Source organism: Falco naumanni, chromosome Z (assembly GCF_017639655.2).
Source record: "Falco naumanni isolate bFalNau1 chromosome Z, bFalNau1.pat, whole genome shotgun sequence".
In the NCBI taxonomy this organism is placed as follows: Eukaryota; Metazoa; Chordata; class Aves; order Falconiformes; family Falconidae; genus Falco; species Falco naumanni.
In genome coordinates, this window is record NC_054080.1 from 9748571 (window position 1) to 9774524 (window position 25954).

Genomic DNA, 25954 nt, shown 5'->3' on the forward strand with positions numbered 1-25954 from the left:
AACAGTGCCTCCTCCAGCTGTCTTAATCTCCCTCTGTGGCTAAGAGGCTAAGTTCATTACTTGTCCAGAAATAGTAAGGCAGGAGGAAATATTGAAACAAATTTGTGTATGAGGGATGGTTACATGGTAGCTAAGCCAATGGGAATGGCGGTGGTGATGGTGAAATTGTTTTTCTTGTATACCACAAATATTAGCCACAAAAAGAAAAAAAAAGGAAACACTTACTTCGATAAATACTGCCCTGAAGTGATATTCCTTTCATCTGTGTCCATGCAATTCATTGTACTTGGAATAAGAGCTAGTTCAGGTTGAATCATGGTGGCTGCTGCTACAGCTCTTGCCACCAGCTCCATTGCATCCTGTACATAATGCTCAAAGACTGACTGTGTTGTCTTGCCATGTGCGATGAGACCGAGTGGCAAACCTTCTGTCCTCAGTTCTTCCACATTCTGTGAATCCCCAATAATCCAGTGAAGTTCTGGAGGCATCACACCAAACTGGGTAGTTATTTCAAAAATCCTCCGTGTTTTTTCCATGTCACATCCAAACATCACCATGGTAGATGTTGTGTCTTTGATGCTGTCCAGGTAGAACTGTAAGTAGTTCAGAAGGTCACTGGCTGAAGTGAGGTTTGCTGTGATGTTTATAATGGATCCCAGGTGGAACTTGGAGCTGTGTTCTGTGAGGAAGAGAAAATCTGTGATGTTCCACTCCTCCTGGCATAGCATCAGGCTGAAATTATACCAGTTGTTCATTGCAAGGATCGAGAAAGTGACATCAGCATCAGAACTCAGCGAGTTTTCTAAACTCATCTGCAGGTGAAGGGGATTCTGTAGTTAAAAATATGAAAGACAACTGATCAGAAATATACTGGACCCAAAGTTAATGACTTCGCGTATTTTTTATTCACTCATTAAGTTCAAAGTAATCACCTATCAACCAAGAGAACTGTGTGAGAAAAAGGGAAACTTACACCCACCCAGCTTGAACGGACTGTGATTCATGGGCTTCTTTGGCCCCAATTTGAGTAAACTTTAGTAGGCACTAACGAGTCTCTTTCCAAGAATTTGTATTTCTGTCAATCCATTTGTACTTTTGGGACTTTTTGACATTCTCCAGCAAAGATTTTCGTGCTTCCTAACAAAGGTATGACAAGGCATGCCCTTACTGTTCAGGTTCAGTCCTTGTGTTAATGTTCAAATTCAATGGATGCTGACAAGTTCTTCAGTAAACAATAAGAAAAATAAAGAAGAGCTTTCAGTTCTTTTTATTACCTTTTATTTTGGTAGTTAAGGGCTTTCTTCACACAGACACATGAGTAACCTAATTAAACAGATCACAGTCTACAATCAATGTACACCATGTACTGCCAATAAAACATGAGAAGATTGATTCTTTGGTAAAGAACAAGTTACTGAAAGCACAAGAGACTAAGATACGCAGACTCTGGTTTCTGAGCTGGAAAGTATTCCATAAATATGCATTCCATACTAATTTATTCCACGTTGTTGATGATATAACAGAAATGAACCCATTACATTTCCCAACCCCACTGCCCTTAGCTTTATCTTTTCCAGAAAAGGAGAAAGCATCTGAGGCTAATTTATCAGTTCTCTTAAGGTAAAAAATTTTTCCTTCCTTATTATTTGATTCATAAATACTTTTCCCTTACTTTTATTTCTCTCCCTTCCCTGTGGTCCCAAAAATAAAGTTAAATTTTATCTGCAGATTTTGTAAGGAAAATTAAAGACTCCAAGCAATTTCTAGCATTTTGCTACAAAATAACTCTCCACTCTACCAAAATGTTTCTATCAGGCCTTCAGCTAGCTTATATATTGTTCCAACTTTTGGTTTCACCCAAGAACTTGACAGTCTTCAGTGTGGCTTTGCTAAAATGTTACTTTACTTTACATTGGCATTTGATTCCAGCCATGAGACTGTTCAAAAAATGTGAATTACAATGCCTGTTTCAGTGTAACTTTTGCTTTGAGATCTTTGTTGTGACTTTATGTTAACATCTGTCTGTATTCATGCCCCCTCAAATTTTATCTTACCCTATACAAGTACCTGAATTTTATCTTTCTACCCATTAAGTTACTAAACACTTAAGGTCTGTTCTTCATTCTCTTAGGTTTTCAGTAGTTAACATGTATAAGGAATCACACCTTTACTGTGTTTGAAGTTGGTATAAAATGCTGTCATTTTGATTCTGATAGTATTTTACTGTTCATTATAGTCTCCAGTTTGTCTGGATCTTAAAAATGACATTTGAGATTTGCAATAATATGATAATGCTCAATTTACACTAGTTTTACTAAAATAAAACACTGGGCTCTCCAATACAGATATAAGGGGTGGAATCGAAAAAACCCACACACCTGAAGAGCTAAACCCTGTTCATAAGCAACAAGGTTTTATTGTGTTAATTTGCAGTTACATGAACTTGTCATCTGTTTTCCAGAGCAGATAATTTACACTCATAGCTTGATAAAGAGAATACTGTAATTGAAGATGCTCTCAGCTCTTTTTGTTATCTCTTGCATTTGGCATCTGTGGCCTTTTTTTACACATTCACATGAATAAGCTAATTAAAGAAAGCACTGTCAACAATTGATACACATCATGTACTGCCAACAAGACACACTCTTTGGTAAAGGACAAGTTACTGAATGCAGAAGCTAAGCTGTGCAGACTTTTCAGTTCTAAGCTGGAAAACATTGCTTACTAATTAAAATACATGATTAGTTCCAAAAAAAGAAAAAAAAAAAAGAGCATTGTGTATAGTATCTGGGTTTAGAAAGCTGATTTTAATAAATTAATCTCTGCAAACGGAATCAAGACAAACTTTTTTTCTGAGGTTATGAGACCATCAGGTAAATTAATAACTCTAGTTTGTCTCTCACTGCAAATAGAAGGGAGAAAGGATTTTCCTTGTGTCCTCTCTGTCCCAGATCAAGTAAAAGTATGAATATTTTACATGATGATCTGCCCACAATCAGCGAAAGTTTACAAGTCTGCTGGCTTAGTTAATTTGAGTGTTATAGAAGAAATTAGTTATTCAGTATACGCAGAATATTTTGCATGTATTAATGACACCACACAACCTGATCATAGCTGTATAAGGAAAAGCAAATGTCTTCAGTATATTCAGAAGTATAACAGCCCAAACATAGTACTATAGCTATTATCATATAGACACAAGTTTATGAAAAAAATATCTACTGGATGCAGAAAAACAACCATGCACTGATGAGTGACCAAAGTCTGCCATAACAGCGGTGTCCACTGTTGAAAAAAACAGCCCCAGCAACCAAACTTCAGCATTTGTACTGCTTAGTTTGTCCCTGGTCTGGTCTTGGCACATGTCAATTGGCTTTCTCACACCATGCACTGGCAGTTTGGATCCTGGCACATTTTGGGAATCACTCCCAGCAGGCAGTATGGATAAGACTGCATGACAACTGGCTTTCTGTCTTATGCAGTGGGTTTAGATCTTTGAAGACTTCTACACCCTCATGCTAAACACACAGTGCATATGCACAGTTCCACATATGCAAGACCGCTTCTTCTTGTCTACAGCACATTTCTCCCTGAATTAAAACATTTTGAACTGATAAAAGAGACAGAAACCACAAAAAATTATACCTTAGGGTCACTGGGCATTACACCAGTCCCAGAGCAAACATAGCACCAAACACATACAGTCTAGATAAAGTGAAACTCTGCCTGTGGGTCAGAAAACTGGACATAATTTTCTTTAGCAGTGCAGGCGAAGGCATTTTGCATCTGACCTGGTATTCTCAGGTGCAAGGCTGGACTCTCCCATAGCACTGCAACTGCAGGCTTAGACTTCAGGAGCTCTAGTGTCAGTCCCTGTATTATGTGCAACATACCTGGATGTGTCAGTGTGGTCCAACAGACTGTTCTTGTATTGAGGCACTGCTCCTCACTGAACAGAGATGGATTTGGGATAACCTGGCTTAGACTAAGCCTGTGTTGAAAAGTGCTTCTTGGTGCAAAACCATCGGCGCTTCAGCTATCACTTTCAAAACGCCACAGGTGCATCTACGTAAGCACTTCACCACCACTGCAATTTATCAGTTGCTAAATTCCCTGTTAATGTGCTTGAAAGGTAAATGTTCAGCCCTGAAAATGTAGCAAAATTGGTCTCTTTTTATCAATTGTATTGGGACTGCAAACCTTGTCTTCAAAATTTTTCTGATACAAGACTATACCTAAATTTCTGTCACTAGGCATTTATCTTCTGCTTAACTTTAAGATAATTCTTACCCCACTATGCTTTAGACGTTGGGGAGGAACAGCCATTAATGTCTGCTTCGTACTGCAACTCAGGGAAGGCACCCTGATGGGCCTCATTGTTACACATCTCAACCAAAAGAGCTCTCTGTGGTCTCATCTAGAGAGTGGTTGGTTGACTTCACTGGTTTTATATGCAAAACAAGATCCTTTTAAGAAAGGATGTGGAGATGTTTGGATTTAATACCTTCTTAATTTTATTTTGAAAGGTTTATTTGTCATTTGTAGGATGCAGTTGAACATATAAGCTCTGACAAATTTACACCAAAGTCACATCCCAGTATACAACCTTTGATATTACCGTGTTCTTAATGCTTTTACAGATTTTTTATTTGTCTTAATTTAAAATAAACTACTGCTTTTTAAATGAGGAACTTCTGAAAATTGTTTAATTGGTCATTCAGTAGCAATCACTGAGACAGCACAATTTCATAGCAAAGCCTTTTGACAACTGCAGTGATAGTTTAGATGTGTCTAACTTTCTACTTATCATGGAACATAAGATCTATAAGATAATATCAGTGTGTTGAACTATGCCCATCCATGCTTATTTAAGTTCTTAGGCAAACTCCTCCATTACTTCACTCTGGAAATTTGTAAAGTTTGACTATTTCAGTTAAACTGTCAATTAAAACTGATACAGAAATTCACTTGCTTTGTTTACATTTGAATTTAAGCTGTCATTAAAGATTATATGACTTATATTAGGTTTTTTGTCAAAATACACACATTTAAACCTAATTTGAATAATGTTAATTGTGATCTATTTTTAATAATGTGTTTGCATTTACATAGTGTATTGCATTTACATTACATACATTATGTAAATGCAAACTAGCAAGAATATTTCCTATGTCTAGGAGAGCTTAATTTTTTATTGTACGTCATTGGCTCCCGTTTTAAAACCAGCCATGATCAACTGACTTCAGTGTTTACTGGGTAAAGAACAGGCCTAGAATCCTTAATTTCTGATAAATCACCTTCAGATCAGATGTCAACAGTCTTTCCACTGACTTTCAGTGGGCTTTGGACCATGCCATTCATGGAATATTAAGCTTTACGTGGTCTGATGTGTTTCACTCCTGTACATCGGCAGAGAGTGTAACAACTTACTTGCATTTTGCATCCCAACCAGAGCAGTTTTACAGTTTCATTGCCTGAGACACCTGAGATAGCAGGCTCATTTAACAACTGAAACACGATTAGCATTTCATTAATGCAATATTTTTCAAGCTTCCATTTCAGTAGTCTGTAGACCCATCCTTAGCCCTTGTAAATCTTGCAAGCACGAATGCCTGGAGCTGGGCTGGAAGGATCTGGCCATTTACCCCTTCAAGCAAATTTGTAATGCTAATTAGGTATGCCCACCATGACATTTTATTTGACATTATGATAGCTTCATTAGCAGAGTTAAAAACATACATGTGAATGTTCTTTTGCTAACTGTGTAAAAGTATGTAATACACAGAAAATTTATTCCTTTGATTCTTGGGGGCAAAGGCAGTGCTCAAATATGTATTTATGATAAGAAACACAAAAAAGAAGACAGGCTATATAATTACATCAGTGAAAGCTCCACTGAAGGAAAAAAAAAGTGCCTTCTGGCTTACAGTGCAACTGTGGGTACTCACAGCTTTACAAACAGAGCTAAATGGCAGCTGTGAGCAAGCTGATGTCACAGCTTCAAAAACTGGGAAGCTCTTTCTTCCATGGTTGAAATTACAAAATTGAGGCTTAAAACCAAGTTCCTTAAAGTCTACAGGCACACCTATTGTTTCTTCATTTCATGCCATGAAAAAAGTTGATATAAAATGTTACTGTATTTTTTTTAATATTCAAGGCGGATATTGTGTTGGCAGCTGACAGACCATAGGAAGTACATCGGATGGAGAGGTCCTGCCATCCTTCCCAACCAGCTGCCGAGCTGCCCATCATACTGCATCCCAGTTGCTGTGAGGCCCACCTAGCAGCAACAGAGGGAAGGTGTGCTTCAGCGTGTCCACCTCCAGACTGCAGCGAGAAACCTGCTCTGACCTCAGTGGAGACTGCAGCCCAGAGGCTATGGACCCACAGGTTCCCACAGTGGAGGGTGAAGCATCCTGGTTTTCTTCTCAAAATCCATTCTGCAGCTCCTGCAGAGATTCAAGCGCCGCGCAGGGCAGGCATGCATCCCTCCGCTCCCCTTTGAAGAGCACTGGGAGCTGGACCTGGGCGTTGCACTGCTCCTGGGCTCTTGCCTGGTTCCAGTTAAACCCACTAAGCCTTGTCATGGATGTCAGTAAGCATTAGATTTGGCTCCTAAGCCTTTATCCAGCAAAACACTTAAGCATCTGTTTAAGCTGCAGCATGATTAAAAATAGGAGGAGTACTTTTCTTCTGCTATTTAGCAGACTCTTGGTTCTCTAGGGGAGAAAATCCCAGACCTGCTTTGGCCTAAAAAGAGGAGGACAACTTCATGAATTTCTCTTTTTCTTGTCTTGTGCATCTGTATCCACATAAACACCTGTTTGACCAAGACCATCATTTGAAACAGCCTAGGTCCACACACTAAAGGGTATTTTTGCAGATGGTTTAAAAGCTTCTGAGACAGCAAAGCAAGCTTAGGCTAGCCAGAGTTACTCTGAGTCCTGTAGCAAAAGAAGCCTGGAATCCATCCAAGCAACACTTACAAGCAGATCTTAAAAAGGCACTGACTGTTGATTTTAAAAACCACAAAACCACAAGAGTTAGATTAACTTAAGTCTTGGCTTACTCTGTCCTGAAAATTATTTGCCTTGTTAAACCAGACAGTCATGGCTTGAGGTTGCTTAGCATCTCTAATGCCTACATACAAATACTCCAAACTAATCTGAATATGCACAGCTCTCTACAAGGTCAAAGAGGCAACATGAAATACGAACTTTCAGCTGTTCTTGGAAAGTAAGACCCATTATTTACCTTCGTAGCCACTTAAAATTATCATAAGTAATACTACTTCAAAAACTTCAAGGTGTTCTTTGCTCCAGGAGAAAAAAAATAAAATCCAACAAACATCTAAAGTTTGTCAAAGAGTATTTCATACAGATGCCAAGAGCCAAAGTAGTTTCCTTCCCTAAAATTTATCATTATAGTTAAAAAAAGACAGGTGATTGCTAAACAAATAGATCAGGGGGAGCTGCATTAATTCTCCTTGACAGGCTTTCCTCCATCATTAAAATGCCAATGCAAAACTCTAGAGCACAATCTCTGCTCCACGGTACACTCAAAAAGGGAGAAAGAGGTGGGGCAGGTCATGTCTGTGACTCTTCCAAGTGCTACAGTTTTGTAACTGGTAACAAAGCCCCTGCAAATGTTTGGGTAAGATTCCAAGAGATACTGAGTGTGACTGTTACCCACAATGGAAAATTTGTTACAGCACAGTATTATTTTCTAGAAGCTCAACACTGTTACCGGAATAAGGTTGCCACAAGTCAGTGAGTACTTGCTAGCAAAAGCAAGGAGATCTTGGCTACCTCTACCCCAGGTTTTCTTATGCCATTTCCCAGTAACACATTTTCTTAGGCTGGCCTCATCCAGACTGTCAAATTTGTGAGCAGGATTTCTCACCTGGTGGTGTGCTGCAGCTATCCCTTTACAAGTCTTCCCACACTTGCCATTCCACAGAGGTGTATCTTTTTGGGGTTCTTCTGAATGCCACTATAAGCCTGAACAGTTGGCAAATAACATTTACCAGAATCTAATTCTTCTCTTAAGGAGACATGGCACTCAACTAACTCAAAGCTCTTCAGCAGACTGCCTAGGGGTGTTTGTGTGCTTTTCTGTTGAGAAGCACCCTACAAACAGTGGTGCTTTTTCCATCCTGGCCATCAGTCAGAAGGGCTCTGTTTTAAAGTGACTCCAAAGCAGGCAGTTCAAGATTTCTCACAGGTATTATTTGGGCAATGCACAAGGAAAGGGCTTTTTTTCCCCACTTTTGGTTCATGAGGACAGGTAGCAATCCAACTTTTGACAGCAGCAGAGCCAAAGCTGTGCCAGTACCTGTGAGCAGACAATGCATGCATTTTGGGCTTCCTGAGATCTGCTTCCTTGATCCTGGCACTCCTGATGTCTGAGGTGTGATGAAGGAAGACCCTGCTGTAAAGAAATTCTGATGACACACCAGTGGTGAGTTAGGTAGCTACCAGAGCACTCTGTGTGTGTGTCTGCTAATAGAAGAACTTTTATTAGTCTTTTAGAGTACTATTCGAGTACTAATGACCCTACATGAATGACATAGGTGGGATCAGGCTGAAGTAATAAAATGTTACTTGGATGGTCAAGAAATCACAGTTCAAAGGCTGTTGAAAAAACAAATGAACGGGGTTGTATCAAGGATCCCCAGAAACACTACCACAAGATGACAGCAGAAGCCTTAACACTGCAAGCACAGGATGGCAGCAGAGGTGCCAGGGCTAAAAGTCACAACTCACCAATTGTCAGCTACTGGTCACTAGGAGATTGCAGCCTTGGGAGCTGTGTAAAACTGGGTTTAGGGAGAGCAAAGAACACATATCCAATATATAATATGTACCAGATACCACAAATGTGGATATAAGGTGGAACTGCAAATGAATGAGGAATAGGCAAGGAAATACAGCAAACATGCAGATAGCATTAACACACATAAAAAAGTAACCGAAAGCAAACCCAGAGGAGGAAGAATCTCCCACCATCAGCATAACAGTCTTCTCTTTAGAGATCTTGGGACACAGACAACTTGCCACTAACAACCCCAGCCCCCTGAAAACACACACACTTGCTCTGTCTCCCTCAAGATTTATGATGCTGAACTTGGGACCCAGAGGTCCACGGAAGGGTGAGCCTAACATCTGAAAAAAGAGATGAAGGAACTGCATGTATGACAATTTAAACTGTATCATTATTGAGAATGAGCTGTAGTACTTGGGTAATTTGCCTGTGTTAGCATCATTGGGGCCAATTATACTACTTTGGTAAGACTGCTGGGACTTTAATTACACAATAAATTCTTGGCTTCACATATAGAAAGGGTTTCTAAAGCTCATGTTAATTGCATGTGGTGTTTGCTCTGATGCCTCGCTCTTGAGGACTACCATAAACACAGTACAAGAGTTGACAGAGAATTTGGCAACAGAGGCTGTAATTACAGTGCACATTGCCAAGCATTGCTCCACACCAGGCTCCTTGACATGTCACCCTTACCAGGCTCCTCAGCATAAAGGGCTCTTGCAACAGCATTCCCATCCTTGCCCTGTTACAGCAGCTTCTACCTTCCCATCAGCAAGATGGACATGTTAAAGTATATCACTAGCAAATGCTACTTTTTCACAAGTTTAACAGGCTGTGAGTGCACTTTCTGTACTACCTAGCTTTCTAGACATGAGCAAAATTCTGGCCGAACAAAAAGAAACTAATTCTGGAAGAAAATGCAGACTATAAGGAGAGGGGGTATGAGGATGAGTGATTCACATTATGCAGGTAAAAGAAGTATGATTCCATTTTACAAAAGCAGCTATTGTCCTTTCTGATATGCACCTGGTATACCCATGAAGCATGTAATCCAATTACATTTTATTCACCATTAACACCTGCAGCAAGGAATAAAATCTGGAACGCCATTTTCACTCACCAGTCCAATTCCAGCATGGCTTGAAAGTGTTTTCAGCCCTCCCTGATCATTTGCATTCCCAACACCCTCAGTAGCTGTGCCCCTGACGTCTCATTTTTACAAATGATTATGTGCCCACCAACAGGCTGTGCAACTCGTATCTGGTGTTCGCAGCTCAGCAGAGTGAAACTAGGTCATTTGATCTTGTAGACAAATGGGGAACGAGGCAGCAATTTAACAAAGAAACCTCCATTTATCCTGACCCAGTGCCATAACACAACATTGAGGATGCAGAGTGCCAGGCTGTCCTGCTGCAGGCAGCACCTCCAGGCACAGGACAGCCCTGGCTGCTGTGGGACTCATGGTTCTCCTTGCAGGGCACCAGGTCCTGCTCCTCCAGGGTGATGACCAGGGACCAAGTCAGCTTCCCCATCTCTATGAGTCCCTGCAGAAATACCCATGGGTTGTGCTGCATGAAGTTATGCATGAAGCAGTCACTGAAATGACAGCTCTATATGGCAATATACAGTGGGGGAAATTAATGCTGACCTGTGTCCTGTTCCTCAGAAAGCCAGCAACAGCTCATCATCACATCCTCTTCTCCTGGGCCTTGCTCTGGGCATGTTTCACAGGATAAATTTTACGTATAGGTGCATTTTGCTCTATATTGATTCTTTGTATGAAAGCAAGCCAAGAATTAAGCTTGCAAAGACTGATCTCTTAACTCTATTAAATAAGGCCAGGTAGATTAAGTTAGTAGTTCATCCTTCTGTGGCTAGACATTTAAATCATGGCTCTAAGGTGAATTCTTGTGTGTACTTACTTGGCTTAAAATCAGAAACATAATTTAAGCATCTTCACTTGAGGTTTCTTATTTCATACACCAAGGATTTAATTAGAAAGACAGGAAATTAGAAAGAAGAGTTCTAACTGGTTCTCAGGGCAGGGGCTGAGCAGATGGGGGGTGGGGGGAAAGTCAAGCATCTCTTTTAAAAACACACTCTGCATGCAGTTGGGCATGGAAGTGACAGAGGGGACCATCCACTGGGACATGCCATCCCGAGTGGCCATGAAATGCCACTTGATGCCTGCTCAAAGTTTGATGTTGCCCTGCCAGCCGAGTAGGAGGATCTTGTCCTGTATGAGCATCCCCACCTCGCTGGGCACCTTTCACCAATTGCACCAAGTGCTGAAGCTACTTTCCTCAGCAGGAGGCAGTTTGTTTGCATAAGAAATAGTTCAAGGATAAGTGCCACTCAACACCAGCAGTTGCTGCAGAAGGAAAAAATAAATAAACTGGGAGGTGTGATGTTTGTTAGCTCCTTGGCTGCAGATTTACTATCTTTCAACAGAAGACAAGAATCTGACTTTTGAAAATGCAGCAACATCTAGTGCTTATATTCACTGCACATTTCTTAATCACTGCTCCCCATTTTTCCTTCCCAATCTGAATGAATACATTGTCATTCAAATAATCCCCAACAAAAACCAACAACCAACCAACCAAAAAAACCCCAAAAAACCCAACCCCCCCCCCCCCCCCCCCCCCCCCCAAACCCTGTACAACTTAGAAGTTTTGTGGCAGCATTTGCAAATTGCTTTTCTGGGCATGCAAAACAGAAAATAAGGCATGATCCTGTAATCAGGAGGCACCTACTCCCTGCCCCCAAATGCAGAAACATTCGAGTTTCCAATAAAGTGTATAGCAACTACCCACAAAAGTGTGTGACTGCGCAGAGCCCGTTACCAAGGCACATAGGGAGAGGAGGCAGAGGAGGCGGAGGAGGAGGAAGGGGCCCTGGCTGGCTGTCAAATATAGAAACTGAGAGATCCCATTTGAAATCTCTGCCTTGTCTTCTGCTCCCTTTGTGAGCAAACCCCTCTCTATAGATGGGGATAACCCCCTCCGCAGTGTGCTGGGGGGCACAATCACCCCTGCAGCAGGGCCAGGCTTCTTGCTTCTTCCTGAAATGTCTCCCTGCCCATCTTAAGGCTTACAGCAAGATAAATACTTCACACCCTCTTACAGAGGGAGTGATCAGAAGGAAAAAAGGGGGGTGGCGGGGTGGAAAGAGGTTAAATCACACCTCCTGGAGAAAATACCAAGATTCTGCCAGAAGCAGAATCTAGTGCTCAAAGCTCCTGTTCCTTCCCGTGCTAGACACAGCTGCCTCAACAGATAGATAATGTGGAAAGGAACAGCCAGTCATTTATTTTATGGGTTATTGCTAAATAATTTGGGCATTTGTACCATTAGACTGCTCACAGTGCACTGATCTGTCCTTCCAGACTAGTGTTACCCATACCACTGATACTTGCCGCAGCAGGACCCCACGCCTGCAAGCACCTGGGTGCTGTGATTTCCTCATGCTTTAAGTGGATAAGCAACTTACTAATTATCCACTGTATTACCAAAGACTCCTGGGTAGAAAGTCATGAAATGAACCCTAACTGTAGCAGGTACTTCACAGAGCAGAAAGTGGTTTACAGCAAGTATTGTGGTAAGGCTTGGGAAGATGTATCAAAAATCACCACCCATGACTGTTTCATCCTTTGATTTATAATGTGCAAGATCATCAGGTGAACATTTACAGCTCCGAGTTGTGACTCAGTCTTCTGCTCTCAACTAAATGCTTGACAGAAAATGCACAATACCATCACCTGTCCACTACGCATAGACATTTGCATGGATTCTTGCTACGAGGTTTTCTTTTACTCTGTACCTCGCACAGACATTTAGACCAACAACGAAGTGACTGAACAGAGCTTGTAAATCACCGTAAAATATGAATGATACTTACTAATCCCTCCTTTGTACTGAGTTTGGACTCAGTGGACCAGTGGTAACTGATACTTCATAGGCTTTAATCAACATGTCCATCCATGTTGTAGTAGTGATACGATAGTATGTGATACTGGTCACAGACTGAAGCTAAATGTCACTGTGCAGCCTGGGAAAAACAGCATGCTGTACTGAAGATTCATATTGCTGACAACCATCACTCGCCAGAAGTTAGCACTAATCACAGAGATTTTTAAAGCTTTACAGCCTTCCCCTCCTTTTTCTTGTGCTGCTAGTGCTCAATCCGCAGCCTGGGGACAAGTTCTGCATAACAGCCCAGCACCCCAGGGCTGCCTGAGAACTGCCTAGAGTTGAAAAAAAATTTGGAAATCCATACTGCATCAAAGAAATACACGACCTTCCCTTGTTAATGAGAAACTCAACAGCATATGGACAAAAATAACTCAGCGTACTGCTTTTACTAGCAAAACCTTCGGTGGTGGGAAAGTTTAATATACTTTAAAAAGCAGGAAAAAGTAGTGAAGAGTAGCTGGACAAACTGTTATGATGGAATTAAATACCAAATTTATTTAATTGAAAAGAAAGTTCTTCATCCTATCTATCTATGTGAAAACTGATTTGTACTGCTACCTTGTGTTTCTTGAGGGGGAAAGGGAAAAAACTGTTGTGGCAGGTTAATACAGGTTGACTTATTTTATGAGAAAGTAATGAAAGTAACAGCAACAATTTCACAAGCTGGATATTATTAATGGGAAGAATACTTCACTGCATAGAAATGAGGGGAAAGGTCTTTACAAATTGAATTTTCTTTTCAGTACTGGCTCTACCTTCTCTGCTGCAATTTCTCCAAATTTCCACTGCCCCTGTAACCCCTTCTTATAAAATAATCTATCTCCTCCTTAAAGTTATGTAGGGTTTGCACAACTCTGATAGCTGAAAACCACTACACTCATTGCAAAGCACCAACTACCCAAGTATGTTGCTATTTAGTTTATTTTTTAAGAGCTATGTGCTTTAGGATCTGCTAGGGCTGCACATTTCTGAGTCAAAAGGCTCTCAAATGCTCTGAACCAAAATCAATAAACTCTTGTCTGTGCTTGAGCTTCCTAGAGATATCCAAGGCATTTTCTTTCTCAAAGCTCAGCTCTTCCTGCCCTGGCCCATGTGATGACACTATGGATGCTATGCTCTCTAGGTCAGCTCTTTAACCCTGACATCAGCAGAAGGCTGATGAGTGATCACAGCTGACAAAGAGCCCCTCAGCTCCTGATAATGAACTCTGTGAGCATTTTGATGCATTTGGGCAGCTAGACCAAGCTCTCTGCAGGTAGGCTGTGTGCAGCTGGGGCAAACAGCATCTTTCTTTGCACAGCTGCAAATCCAAAAGCATCAGATGTATTAATGGATCTGCCTGCATATGACTGCCCTCCTCTGCACTTAGTGGCTTATAAACTCTTACAAGCACAGCAGCTGTTTTGAACAGCACCTTCCCACTGCCTTCACCAGTCCAGTGTTGCAGATTAATACCACAGTTGAGTCTAGCACTACCAGTTCTATGGCCCAGAATAAATAATGACATTTCTGAATTTAACAAACAAGAAAGACAGAAGTTATGAATTTAATGATCTGTGAGCCAGTCTTGAGTTACGCAAAATACATTGAGTTAGGTATTCACAAAATTGCTTCAGCATAATTGTTGGCACGTGGATTGTTTGCAAACAGCTAGCACAAAATACTTAGTGTTAATCATTTGTTCCGTGACATAGTTAGTCATGCACTATTTCTGCTTCTTGAGTGGGTGATTGTATCCTCCTAAAGGAGAGGGTAAGAACCAGTGAACATGAAGCGTGCCCTTAGGAGTTTAATTAACATGGATAAGTGCTTGTGATAAAATACGAAAGCATCATGTCTCTAATCTCAGCAAGATGTTTGCATCTATCCATCCCCATGCAAATAATCTGCAATGACTCCGCAGAGTCTGGTGAACCAAGCCCGAGGATGAAGAATTCACATAAACTATTTTTGGCGCCATGATTCTTTTTAACTCTCTGAACAAGGGGAAGTGTTGCGGAGGAGTATCTAATTCCCCCAGACAACCTGAAAGGAAGGGATGACAGACCACCACTCCTATGAGTCTGGCAAGAACATATGATCAAAGCTGCTGTCTCTCTTTGCAAGAAACGGTACTGCTTCAGGGAGAGAGAATCTATAATAGAAGAATCACAAAAAATGTATATTCCCTGGAGAAATATGAATGTGTATTTTTTTCTTTCCCCATTTCAGTTTTCTCCGTTTACATGATGCACATCTTCCACTTGGAAGTGCATCTTGGTGAGTCTTCCAAAGGATAAATTATAGTTCTGCATATTTCAGGGACCTGGGATGGAACTAAGGGAAGTGAAAAACCGTGAGCTCATTGTAATTGAGACCTGTGTAATTTTGTTTTGGTATTGTTTTGGTATTTTGTTTTGGTATTTTGCACTGACACAGAGGCTGCACTCTGCCTCCTGAGCAAGGGAACTGAAATAGTCTGTAAAACTCCCTGCTTACCAGGCACCACGCAAAACACTAGGATGTATTATTAATAAATTGGAGTGAAACAGCCAGCCAGCTGTGGGAATAAAAGGGAGAGACAGACACTCAGAGAAAGCAGGATCTTCTGTAAAAGGTTTGCTTTTCTTTTCAGAAGGGTAAGCAACGGTTGGAGACCACTCTCAGAATGATACATACTTGACCATATTGACTGACACACACGTGGACTGTTAAACTGGGCAGCAGGGGGGCAGGGAGTGAGGCAAAGAGGTACGAAGGCTGCTGAAACAACACACTTCAAGCTCACAGTGAAGGCAAGGGGAATTACTCCAGCAGCCGGGCAGCGTTGGTCTCCTGTCCCAACCTGCACAACTGGAATCATCGCTCAGGTCAAATAAAGTTCTCCGCAAAAAAAGATTTTGTGCACAGCAGGGGCCTTGCTGTCTGGGTTGGCTGTTATTTCCTCTCACCACTAATACTCTTGCAAAGGATGGATGCCACAACACCACACAACAGTTCCAATGGTGACCACACCATTGTTATGTTGAACTGGTCAAACACAAGTACAGACTCAGCATGTTGTTTACAGACAGGCAATGGGTTGCTGCTGATTCTTACAGCCTTGCACAACTTTTAACCTTCCAGAGGAAACTTCTGACAAAGGAAGGAAATTCAGCTGGACTTCCCCATGCCTGGACTGGTAGACCAGCAACTATTCCAGTACTCAGCCCAGTCATACGTTTTAACTGTGTTGGAGAAAAGTGAATTTCCCTTTTGAGTCCCCTGTTCAATAGTCAGACTGCACACTCATTTCTCTACCTCTTGCTGACAATAATAAGCCATTTTGCTGCTTATTAGTCTCTAATAAGATTGTAACAGAAGAGTATGACTCTCAGAAGACATGCATTTGCTCTTGTAGTGCTGGCATAATATGGATCCACAAAAAGAGGTATTCTCTGAATTGTTCTTGGTCTTAGTGAATGGCTTTCTATAGATTTTTAAGTGACGAGAACTCTTTGGTGAAAATAAGGCAAAATCAGGTAAAATTAAAGGTTAAAGTTGATAGAAGTATTAAGTTCTCTTATGAATATAGTTTTAATATTGCAGCAACAAGCCACAGATCCTGTTGGACTAGTTCCTCATCCTAAGCAAAGCCATGCCACACTTAAATGAAGAGCAAGTCCAAATATATTAGTTTGTTTTTTTAAATGATGGCAATTGCATCAGAAACAACACATAGATACTCAAATGAATGAAATAATTGGCTTCAGCTCTTCTTGTTCTCCTCAACATTTACTTTTCATGAACATTCCAGTAATCAAATTATACTAGGACAAATGCTTATAGAAAATCAATAGCAAAACCAAACACGTGCAGTATTTGCAAGTTCCAGCTTCCACGTATACCCCCAATTCCTGTGTTTATAAAATCGTAAGATTAAAAAAAATAATATTCATGCAGCTTAGCCAAACAACCAAAATTGAACTCAAGCCGCTCCCTACTCAAAGGCAGTGAATTAAAACGAAGCACTTTTATACATTTTTTGGAAGGCTCTGGGATGCAGGTATTCCTAATGTTTGTATTGTTCATGAGTGTTTCAGAAATTTCAGGTGGTTTTCAGGCAGAAAAAATCGTCTGTGATTAGATATATTATTCACTGTGAATTCTCACTTTGTTCTCCTCTTAAAGTACTTCTGGGGAGGAATACAAGAGCAGTATGATTTGGGCAACAAGCTCCCATTCTCTGTCACACAAAGCGTCTTTCTTATGCTAATAATGTGGTATGCTGCATCCCACCACAGGTCTCAATTTGCATTTTATTCTTTTGCTGTAAACCTGTAAGGGTTGTGAATGCCCAAGGAGGACATTGCAGTACTGCTAACTTTCACATAACTACATGTTACATATTTATATGCACTGTCAAAATGGTGGGAAGATATGAAATTGAGTTTCACTGGAATCTAGCAGGCTGTGCTATTTATAAATAAGTGTCTTATTTTTGGTGCTCTTCAGAGAATGTGACGAACAGTGAGTGATGAGCAATTTATGTTGCTGATCATTTGTATTACAATGGAGCCTTGCAGTCTTCTTCTGGAGTCAAGGCTCTGTTAATTTAGGATCTGTGTTATCCTATAGTGGAACACAGGACCTCAGAACAAAGACTAAAGGGTAAGATTAAGAAAGGGTGAAATGAGCATGCCACTCTGAAAACGGAAGAGCAGGTGCATAATGGTGTAGCTGAAAGAAAATTTGAGGGTTCCTGGGGATTCTGGGCATCAATATTCAAAACAAACTGATTATCTATCTCTCTCCCTCTCAAAAGAAATTCTCAGTGTGAAGGAATCCTTTCACACAAGTATTCTACACTGAAGGATCTTCTATTTATGCAGTGAAAGATAACACTAAACAAAATATGAATGTGAAATAAATGCCGTTAGAAGGACTACATGGTCTGAAGAGATCTTACCTGTATAACAATGAAAAGAGCAGATTTTAATTAACAAGTGTGTAAGTACCCTGTACTATGTAAATAATTCATGTGTATAAAAAGATGATCATAAGGGTGACTGAATAATCATAATTTTGGCTTCCCTGTGTCGATTGCTGATGCAAGATTCCTAATCAGAGGCCACAAGAGTACTGTTAACCATACCAACCTACCCAGCCTATTTCATACACATTGTGGTATGAACTTTTAAAGAGGTGATTAATAGGTGGGGGGTTTTCCTCCTCTGAATCTCTGAAGAACAAACACAGTTTGCCATGTTTTATCACTTCCCCTGAATTTGCTCTGCAGTAGACGATTTTATAGATGCCAATGGGAGTTTGGCATGAGCTGCCCCTCTGGGTGGTCAGAAGGTAGCTGCTAACAGCAGCAGACTGTTTGCCTGCCACACCAGGCAGTGCAGTTGGTTTTGCAGAACTGGCAACGAAGTGGGGATCATACACCACCACATCACCTCCTTCTGCAGTTCTGGAGCAAGGAAACATCACTAAATGTTACTGGTGCAGGTTGTGTGCTTGCTGGATGACTGGGGAAAGCAGAGACAGCAGAAGAGCAGAGCCCTCCTTCAAAGCGCTGCTTGATTTTGTACTCTGGAAATAAGAATATGCTCCTGCAAACTCCTGTTTGGCAAATGCAGTATGGTACAATGACATCTGAATTTTTCATGTCTGAAAGCTTAAACTTAAATGATCAATGCTTTTTGCTTTAGCTTTTCATCTATGTTTGCCTCAAGACTGTTATTGGGTATATATTTGTCCCTTTGGAGCTCTGCAGTTTATTGCCTATCACATACAATTTAAACAGAAGGAACCAGGTACATAACTCTTTCACCTTGTTGCCTTTCCAATGTAGGAGTAAAAAAAACCCTCCATGGTATTAGTGTACTAGGAAAATGTAAATCACAGCTAAAACAGTTCCAGTACACTCTCAAAAGAGGGCAGCTATCAGCTCCAAGTAAAGGTCAGATCTGTTTTCCCATGTTCTAACGCTTGTGTTGAGTACAGTAAATTATTTAAAAAACCTGTTCTCCTACAGAGAGCGGTTATATACGAGTGAGCCTTACATGCTGAGAAAGTGATAAATAATTATGCTTTCATCTAAAATAACATCAGAAAATTATCAAACTGTGAACTCATAATACTGACTTTTCATTTGATTTTAAAAAGGTCTTTTTAAGCCAGTTTGAGTGAGTACGCTATTAAGATGAGTGTAATGTAACTGCTTTATCAGTAGCATCACTGAGAGAGCCTGGTACATAATACAGCTGCTCTTTCTGGCTATTAATTGCTATGTATAGTAGTTCTTTCTTGCAACAAATGCAAAACTTCATTTTTAAGATCTCAGTTTAAGCTTGAAGATCTATCTTGTCTTTTAACTCTGTCTTAACTTAGAAAGCGTTGTAAAATGTCTTATGATCAGCATGGGCACTCATTTCCTTCACAGTCTTAAAAAAGCTGGAAGTGGAATAGCACGCCTTTAGGGAAATACTAAGTTTAAAATATGCCTGTGCAGCATATTCATAGATTTTTATAATGCATTTCAAATACTTTCCACATTGTAAAATGGGCTTTGGAAACTATCATCACAGATGAAAGCTAGTGAGGAAAAAGTAATACACTGTAGGAAGAAAAGGAAAAAATGGTGCCTGCTTCTGAATTCCCTAATGTTCGATTTCTCCTACATAATAATAACAATCAAATGATCACAGTAATTTCCCCATTTACTCTGTTTTTGTGGCAGCTGAGGGTGCACCTGTGTTCACCTTCACTCTTCTCTGCCTCCTCCACTTCCCCACCTTGCTGCCTGCAGCCATGCAAATTCAGGTGACTGAAACATTTCAGGTACAACTGAATTAGCCAGCACACTGCACACCAGATCTTTTCAAACCAGTGTGAAGTGGAAGATTTCCAGTCAGCTCCTGAGGACTCTCCCAGCTTACCTCTCCTGCAAGGGTGCAGTCCATTGCAAGGGAGACTCCATGCAGCAGGGCACATCCAAGAGGTTCAGCATCATCTCTCAACTTGCTGATAACGCACTCACATACCTTGCAGAGACAGGGATGGTGCCTAGCATGGCACCAGTAGACACATGCTCTCTGCTTATACCAACAGGGTATATACCCACTACAGGGATGCCAGACCCTTGTGAACAGCTGTATATTGTACTGTGTTGCGGGGAAATGATACAGCTCAGGACTGAGAGGTGAACATCAAGCCTGAACAGCGGTATGTTTTGAAACCCTGTCTACAGCTAAAACCAAGTTCCAAGGCCAGATGCACAAAAACATTTGGTTGCAATGCCCTGCAAAAGTGGCACATAACAATTACTGTGCTTTATTGTGGTTTGTGGTATGCCACGCTGTCAAGTTCCTTCTCAGTTCTTCATGTGGTTGTCCATTATTACCAAGAATAATGTTAGTAGCTTGATGTGACAGCTGTGAAGCACTTGGGACCAGATTGTGAACTTCTTAGTCACAGTGACAAGAAGTCCCTTGCACAAATGGCTTTGCTCAAGTGTGACTCCCTTAATAAATGAATCATCTATCATTGCTGCCTACTCAAGCTTAAATCTTTCTCCCAGTTCTGCTGTTATTTCCACCATCTGCACATCCTCTCCCCATGGTGGCGAGAACCAATCTGGCTGATTGACAGGGTGTTTGGGAAAATGTGGAGACCTTCAGGGCCTGACCAGAAGTAAAGAACAGTCCCTGATGTCCAAAGCTTCAATCCTAAAGCCACTGTGCCTGAACCTGCGCCCATTTATTAGGAAATCCCTTTTGGGTATTATTAGTATGATGCTGTGTGTATCCAAGTGACTTTGGTCTGTCTCCTGGCGCTCTGAAATGCTGACCAGAAGATGTCTGACCCCATGTGCCAGAGCATCAGGTGGGACTGTGTCCTGAGACGCTCAGGTGCATCTCTTCCTATAATTCTCAGCACCAAGGAAGAAAAAGGCTTCCACTAACTATATCCACCCACATCAAGGCATCACATCGTTGCAAGAAGGTATATTGCTCCACCAGCAGCAATAAACTACTATCTACCTTTAACTTAATCCCTATTCCTTTCACTGCTTCCTAGATGTTGGCTTAGCAGTTCTCTGGGAGGTCTGCACTAATTTTTGGGGAAGCGTTACTCACTGGAAGTAACTGTCCTCAGCCAGGCATCAAGACATCCCTGATAATTCAGCCCTGACTTGTGCAAGCTGTTTCACTTTGTGCTTGGTGATCCCAGCTCTTTGTACAGTGCTTTCATGTAAAATTCAGTTCCCTTTTTTTTATGCTTCTGGAATCACAAAAAGTAGAGAGACAGAGAAGGGCACCTCTTCCTTTTTTTCTCAGTTCAGTTTATTTTCTCCTTCTGTCTACCTGTGTTACTGACAATTACGTTTTTAGTTTTCTTGCTTCCTTTTCTTGTTTGCTTCCCTCTCTTTGGCTGCTTTCAGCTATTCAGAATAAACAGCAATGCATAGCTACTGGTAGTGCAGTGAGGTTTGATGTACTCTCTTGTTCAATCAAACTGAAAAGGTGGTCCTTCCCCTTTTTAAAAGCCCTTCAGTAAGATCTACAGAAACATGGATTTAAAGCTCAAATGTTCTTTGAAAGACAAATCCAGATTTTTAAAAGAAGCTGTGCTTTTTCCAGTTTTCTAATTAAAATAGATATATAAAGTCTAGCCATGCTATGCCTGGATTTCTTTCACATTAAAAAATCACACGGGAAATCCACAGGGAAAAGAATAGAACACAAGATAAACATTTTATTTAATGGCTTAAAACTGTAACTAAATCCAACAGAGCCTAAAGTTCTAATACTCTGAGGCTTCAGTATTTCATGGGTTTAAATAATAAATAAATCATTAAATATACCCTAGATGAAAACATTTGCAAGTAGTCTTTGAATTTAATTGTGAGCACTGAACTGAATAACATATTGCATGACAGGATCCTTGGCTGTTTTCTGATTTTCATAGCTCTGCTTCCATTTTAGTGGAAAGATGGGGTGCTTTCTCTGACTTTTGTGTACACATTCTTGGGGGAAGTTATACTGAACACCTCAACTTACATTTCTAGACAGTGTTTTCTTTGTTAATCTGTTTGGTACCATAACTTTTGTATTCATATAGTATCTGATAGCGAATTGTCATTAAATTTGTCTTTTTTTTGGCCAAACTTTAATTTTTACTTTGTGAATAAAGCTAAGTATTCTTTGGTGTTTCTTCTAATAATGCATGTCATTTGATAAGGTTATAATCAATAATTTAACCCTATCATAGTTTAATCACTCATTATGAACATGATTTTATACAGTTTATTATGAAAGAGCTCTTCTAGGCTATGCCATGAGGAAGACATTGTTTTGTGAACACCCAGAATAGCAAAAAACACAAAAGAAAACATCACATATGGTACTGAATTTGATGTTAACTCAGCTTTTTCTGCATCAGGGAAGCAGCTCAGGATGAGGAATGAGAAAATCTTGTTACTAGCCAGCTCAAATATTTTCTCCTGAATCTAGTATAGTAAACGTAAGTACAGCACGGAAGTAGACTGACAAGCAAGTGCACATCTAACTACAGGGCAGGTATCTTTGCTTTTGAGTTTTCCTATCAATTCAGTATAGATATCTCTTTTCCATTTACACAGGAAGTATCTACTAGTCTAATATTTAGCTACAAGAATCACCTTCCCTCCACCCCTTTCCCAAATCTTAACTCTTCACCACCCTTTTCACATGGAATGGATGTAACTGAAAATAAAACAGAATTTATAAAGTTGATCAAGCGATTTGCTAAAACTTCACAGTTTGTACACAGGATGTACTTCAAGAACAAAGAGAACATTGGCACAATTTTATCTAAGGATTCCCAGAGCCACAGACCATAAATAATCGTAGACTCAGTGCACGTTCTAAATCTGGGTAACATCCCTTTGCTGTATTTGAGATATACTGCTCACTGTTGACTTGAAGCCACTCAAATGAAGAATCCCTGGTGCTATGTATTCCAAATAATGCTGCACTATCCAGACTCAAAGTGTGTAGTACTTATATCCTCCTAACTTTGAAATAAGCATTCAAACTATGGCATGTCCAGCTTTTCCTTATATAATAATTGCCAGGACAATAGAAATATACAGAAAGTTATGCATGGTGAATACAGTTGTGAATGGTCGTTGTGCAAACCAAGCCTCACAAATTACATTACAAATTACAAATACTATAAAACAGGAAGACCTTTATGCTATCTAAAATAAGTGTTGAAGAAACTTAGAAAAGTTGAAGAAGCCTGCTGTAGGATTCCACTGAGACTTAGGTGGTAAAGAATACCGAGTAACTTTTTAGTATTACAAACAGCTTCCAAGTCTTGAACTAATATGCTTGAAAACACTTTTGCACCTCAAAAAATTTGCTCCTCCATAAGCAACAAAACACCAGTGAAAATAATACATTCTCATACCTCGAAGTGTCGCATACATTTAGGACATACCATGCTAAAACATTCTAAGCTGCAAAAGCTTTCAATTTCAAAAGCCCAATAGCAGGATACCAAATTCAATGAGCTTCTGAGGGGATTTCTTCCAAAGCAAAGGAGTTGGGAGATAGCACGGAAAGTTGCTACTTGGAAAATTTAACTATGTTAGAGTTCTGGCTCTGTCTGTCTCAATGAGACATTAAAATTAAGGATCCAGAGGAAGGAACTGAAAGTAAAAATACTCTCACCACTTCCCAGCATTCTGAAAAGTGACCTTTTGCAGTCACAATGAACTGAATCCTCCTTAAACACTGTTAACTGGAATTAACTGGAGTAAAGAGAGACTAGTTCTTTTTTTTCTTTTCATTGCCCCATGCTTCTGAGTATGCAAAGCTTGTTGACAGAGGAACTACCCTTAACTCCCCATAGGCAGGCAAGCTGCAATGTTCTGTTTTACGTGACTGGATGCCTTTAGTGGTGTTTTAAACAGTGTTTATTGTGACTCTGACAATTTAGGGGACAAAGACAAAAAACAAGTGACTTCTTGTATTATCAAGTGTACAACACATACAGAAAACAGACCCTGAGCATTACACAAGGTGAAAAACGGCAAAATAGAAGAAGGTGCCAATACAACTCCCAAACATTATGACAACATTTCACAAAAGCTGAGGGCTTTCTGACCATGCAAAGAATATAAATGAGGACTCCTTTCCCTTCAATGCACATTGTTTATCAGTTTAGATGTATTGGATTGGCTTCAGCTGACAACACAAGTGAACCATGAAAACCGTGGTGCTCTCGTGGCTGACAATGTCCAACACAGCACAGGAGCACAAGTAAAACAACTCTCAGTTACAACCTGAGGACAATGTATGATACTGGGGAAAAGCGTATGAAAGGCAGGAGATCGGATGGGTTAGTAAACCTTGTGTAATTGCTTTTTAACAGAGGACTGTTACAATTCAGGAGACTTCTCATATGAGGCTAGGACCAAAAACTGCCAGCAAAATGCAGTTATGGTGCTGAAATCTGTGTTTAAAAGAATTAATGAATCTACATGATAGCTGGCTATGGAGCAAAACTGTTAGTTACCCAAAGCTTTTTTTTACATTAGCTGGCAATGTAAAAGGACTGTCCCTTTACAACAGATCAGTGGCCTAAATTGTGCAAGTTTCAAAAGCTCACCATGAGCAAAACTGCTCAGAGACCTTGGCTGAAAGAAGCAGGTGAACAATTGTTTTCATGTCCTTTCAATTTCCATCCTTTTTTCACTCAAGGCACCTCCCACAAACCCTCTTGAAGTGTACAAAAGGTACGTGCCATACTATTTATGCAGTATAAGGTGAGGAGGGTTGGTGATCACAGGGAAAGACTGAATAAATATTCCTCATCTACAGAGTAACTACTACAAACTTCAAGATTTGTACTAAGTCAGATTAATAATGATAGTCTGAATTACCAGAGCCTGCAGCTGAGCACATTTTGTGGTCTCTCCTGAAAAATGAGATTTTAAATATTTTTTTTTGGCTGATTAAAAACATTTTTTTTTTGCAAAAATGCAATTCTGGCTTGAAGGGGAGGAAAAAAGTTCCTTTGAGTATTTAGTTGGACAGAATCTTTTCCCTCATCTCCACCCCCTTGTAATTTCTGCCTCCCCTCATTGGTGCTCTGTATCACCTGTGTCTTGCAGGTCACTATGACTTCTGGGGATACTGTACACACAATGGTATTCCTGGCTATTTCCAAAAGGGAAGGATGTATAATTCCCCACCCAGAATGATTTGACATACATAAAACTGTAAAGGTGTTTTCAAAAGAAACCTTAATTCCTGTAAAAACAAACAAACAAATGTTAATGGTCAGTTTCTTTTTAGAGCATCTGTTCCACTTCACCAGCAAATTAACTGTTTAACCTAAAACTCTGACTTGATTTATTTATTCTTTTGACCCTCTCTGAAGTCATAGCCATAATCAGCAATGCTGCAATTCCATTCCTCAGGAAACCAGATAAAGCATGGACTGGCAACGAAGGGACTGATGATTCAGATTTACTTTATTCTGTTTTGTTGCTCTGAGAAGATTCCTTTTCCTGTTAAAAGGCATCAGAGGTACTGATTTATCTGAAACACACTGAAAATATCCCTAAGTTCTTAAGTTCAGAGAACACTGCTGCAAACATTATCTCCCCTGTATTTCTGATAGTATCACCTAGAAAATGGTTATTATGGCCTATTCTTCCCAGACTCTCGTCTCTGAACTGTAGTAGTAGAAGTGATATCACTGTATTTATTTATGGTTCAGGTTCCCTGGATCTCTTCTGTGTTCTGTCCCTGGGAAAATTATTAGTGATGCTGGCAGTCTTAGAATGAAAAAATAGTGTGCTTCTTCATACGAAGATACGTGATGTGACAAGCCTTGCCTCAATGGCATCAGTGCTTGTGAACTGCTGTCTCAAATTAATGAGCTGTCAAAGGTTCAGTGCAATTTGCATTTGTGTTAGTAGTACAGAAATCCAGTGGTTTTTTGATTGCTGAATGATAGTGTTAAATTGTTACTTTTGCTTACAAAGACTGTGAAAATTTACTGAAGTGACAGTGAACTCAAAAAAGGAAACAGCTTTTTTCAGGTCACAACAGTGTCTGGATTTACTATCAGCGTATGTCAGTCATTAAATCACATACACAAATGAAAATGAAAAAAAGTACATCACATTTTAC

The 25954-nt window shown here is 40.2% G+C and overlaps 1 protein-coding gene across 2 annotated transcripts in view; it reads right to left on the reverse strand.

The window, feature by feature from the left end:
• Window positions 1–25954, reverse strand: part of GRIN3A (glutamate ionotropic receptor NMDA type subunit 3A) — a 72276-nt gene that overhangs the window by 42441 nt on the left and 3881 nt on the right. For both annotated transcript variants that reach the window (XM_040579488.1, XM_040579487.1), the window contains exon 2: window positions 226–830. In XM_040579488.1, coding sequence (XP_040435422.1) covers window positions 226–830 — 605 coding nt within the window. The remainder of the gene's footprint in view (window positions 1–225; window positions 831–25954) is intronic.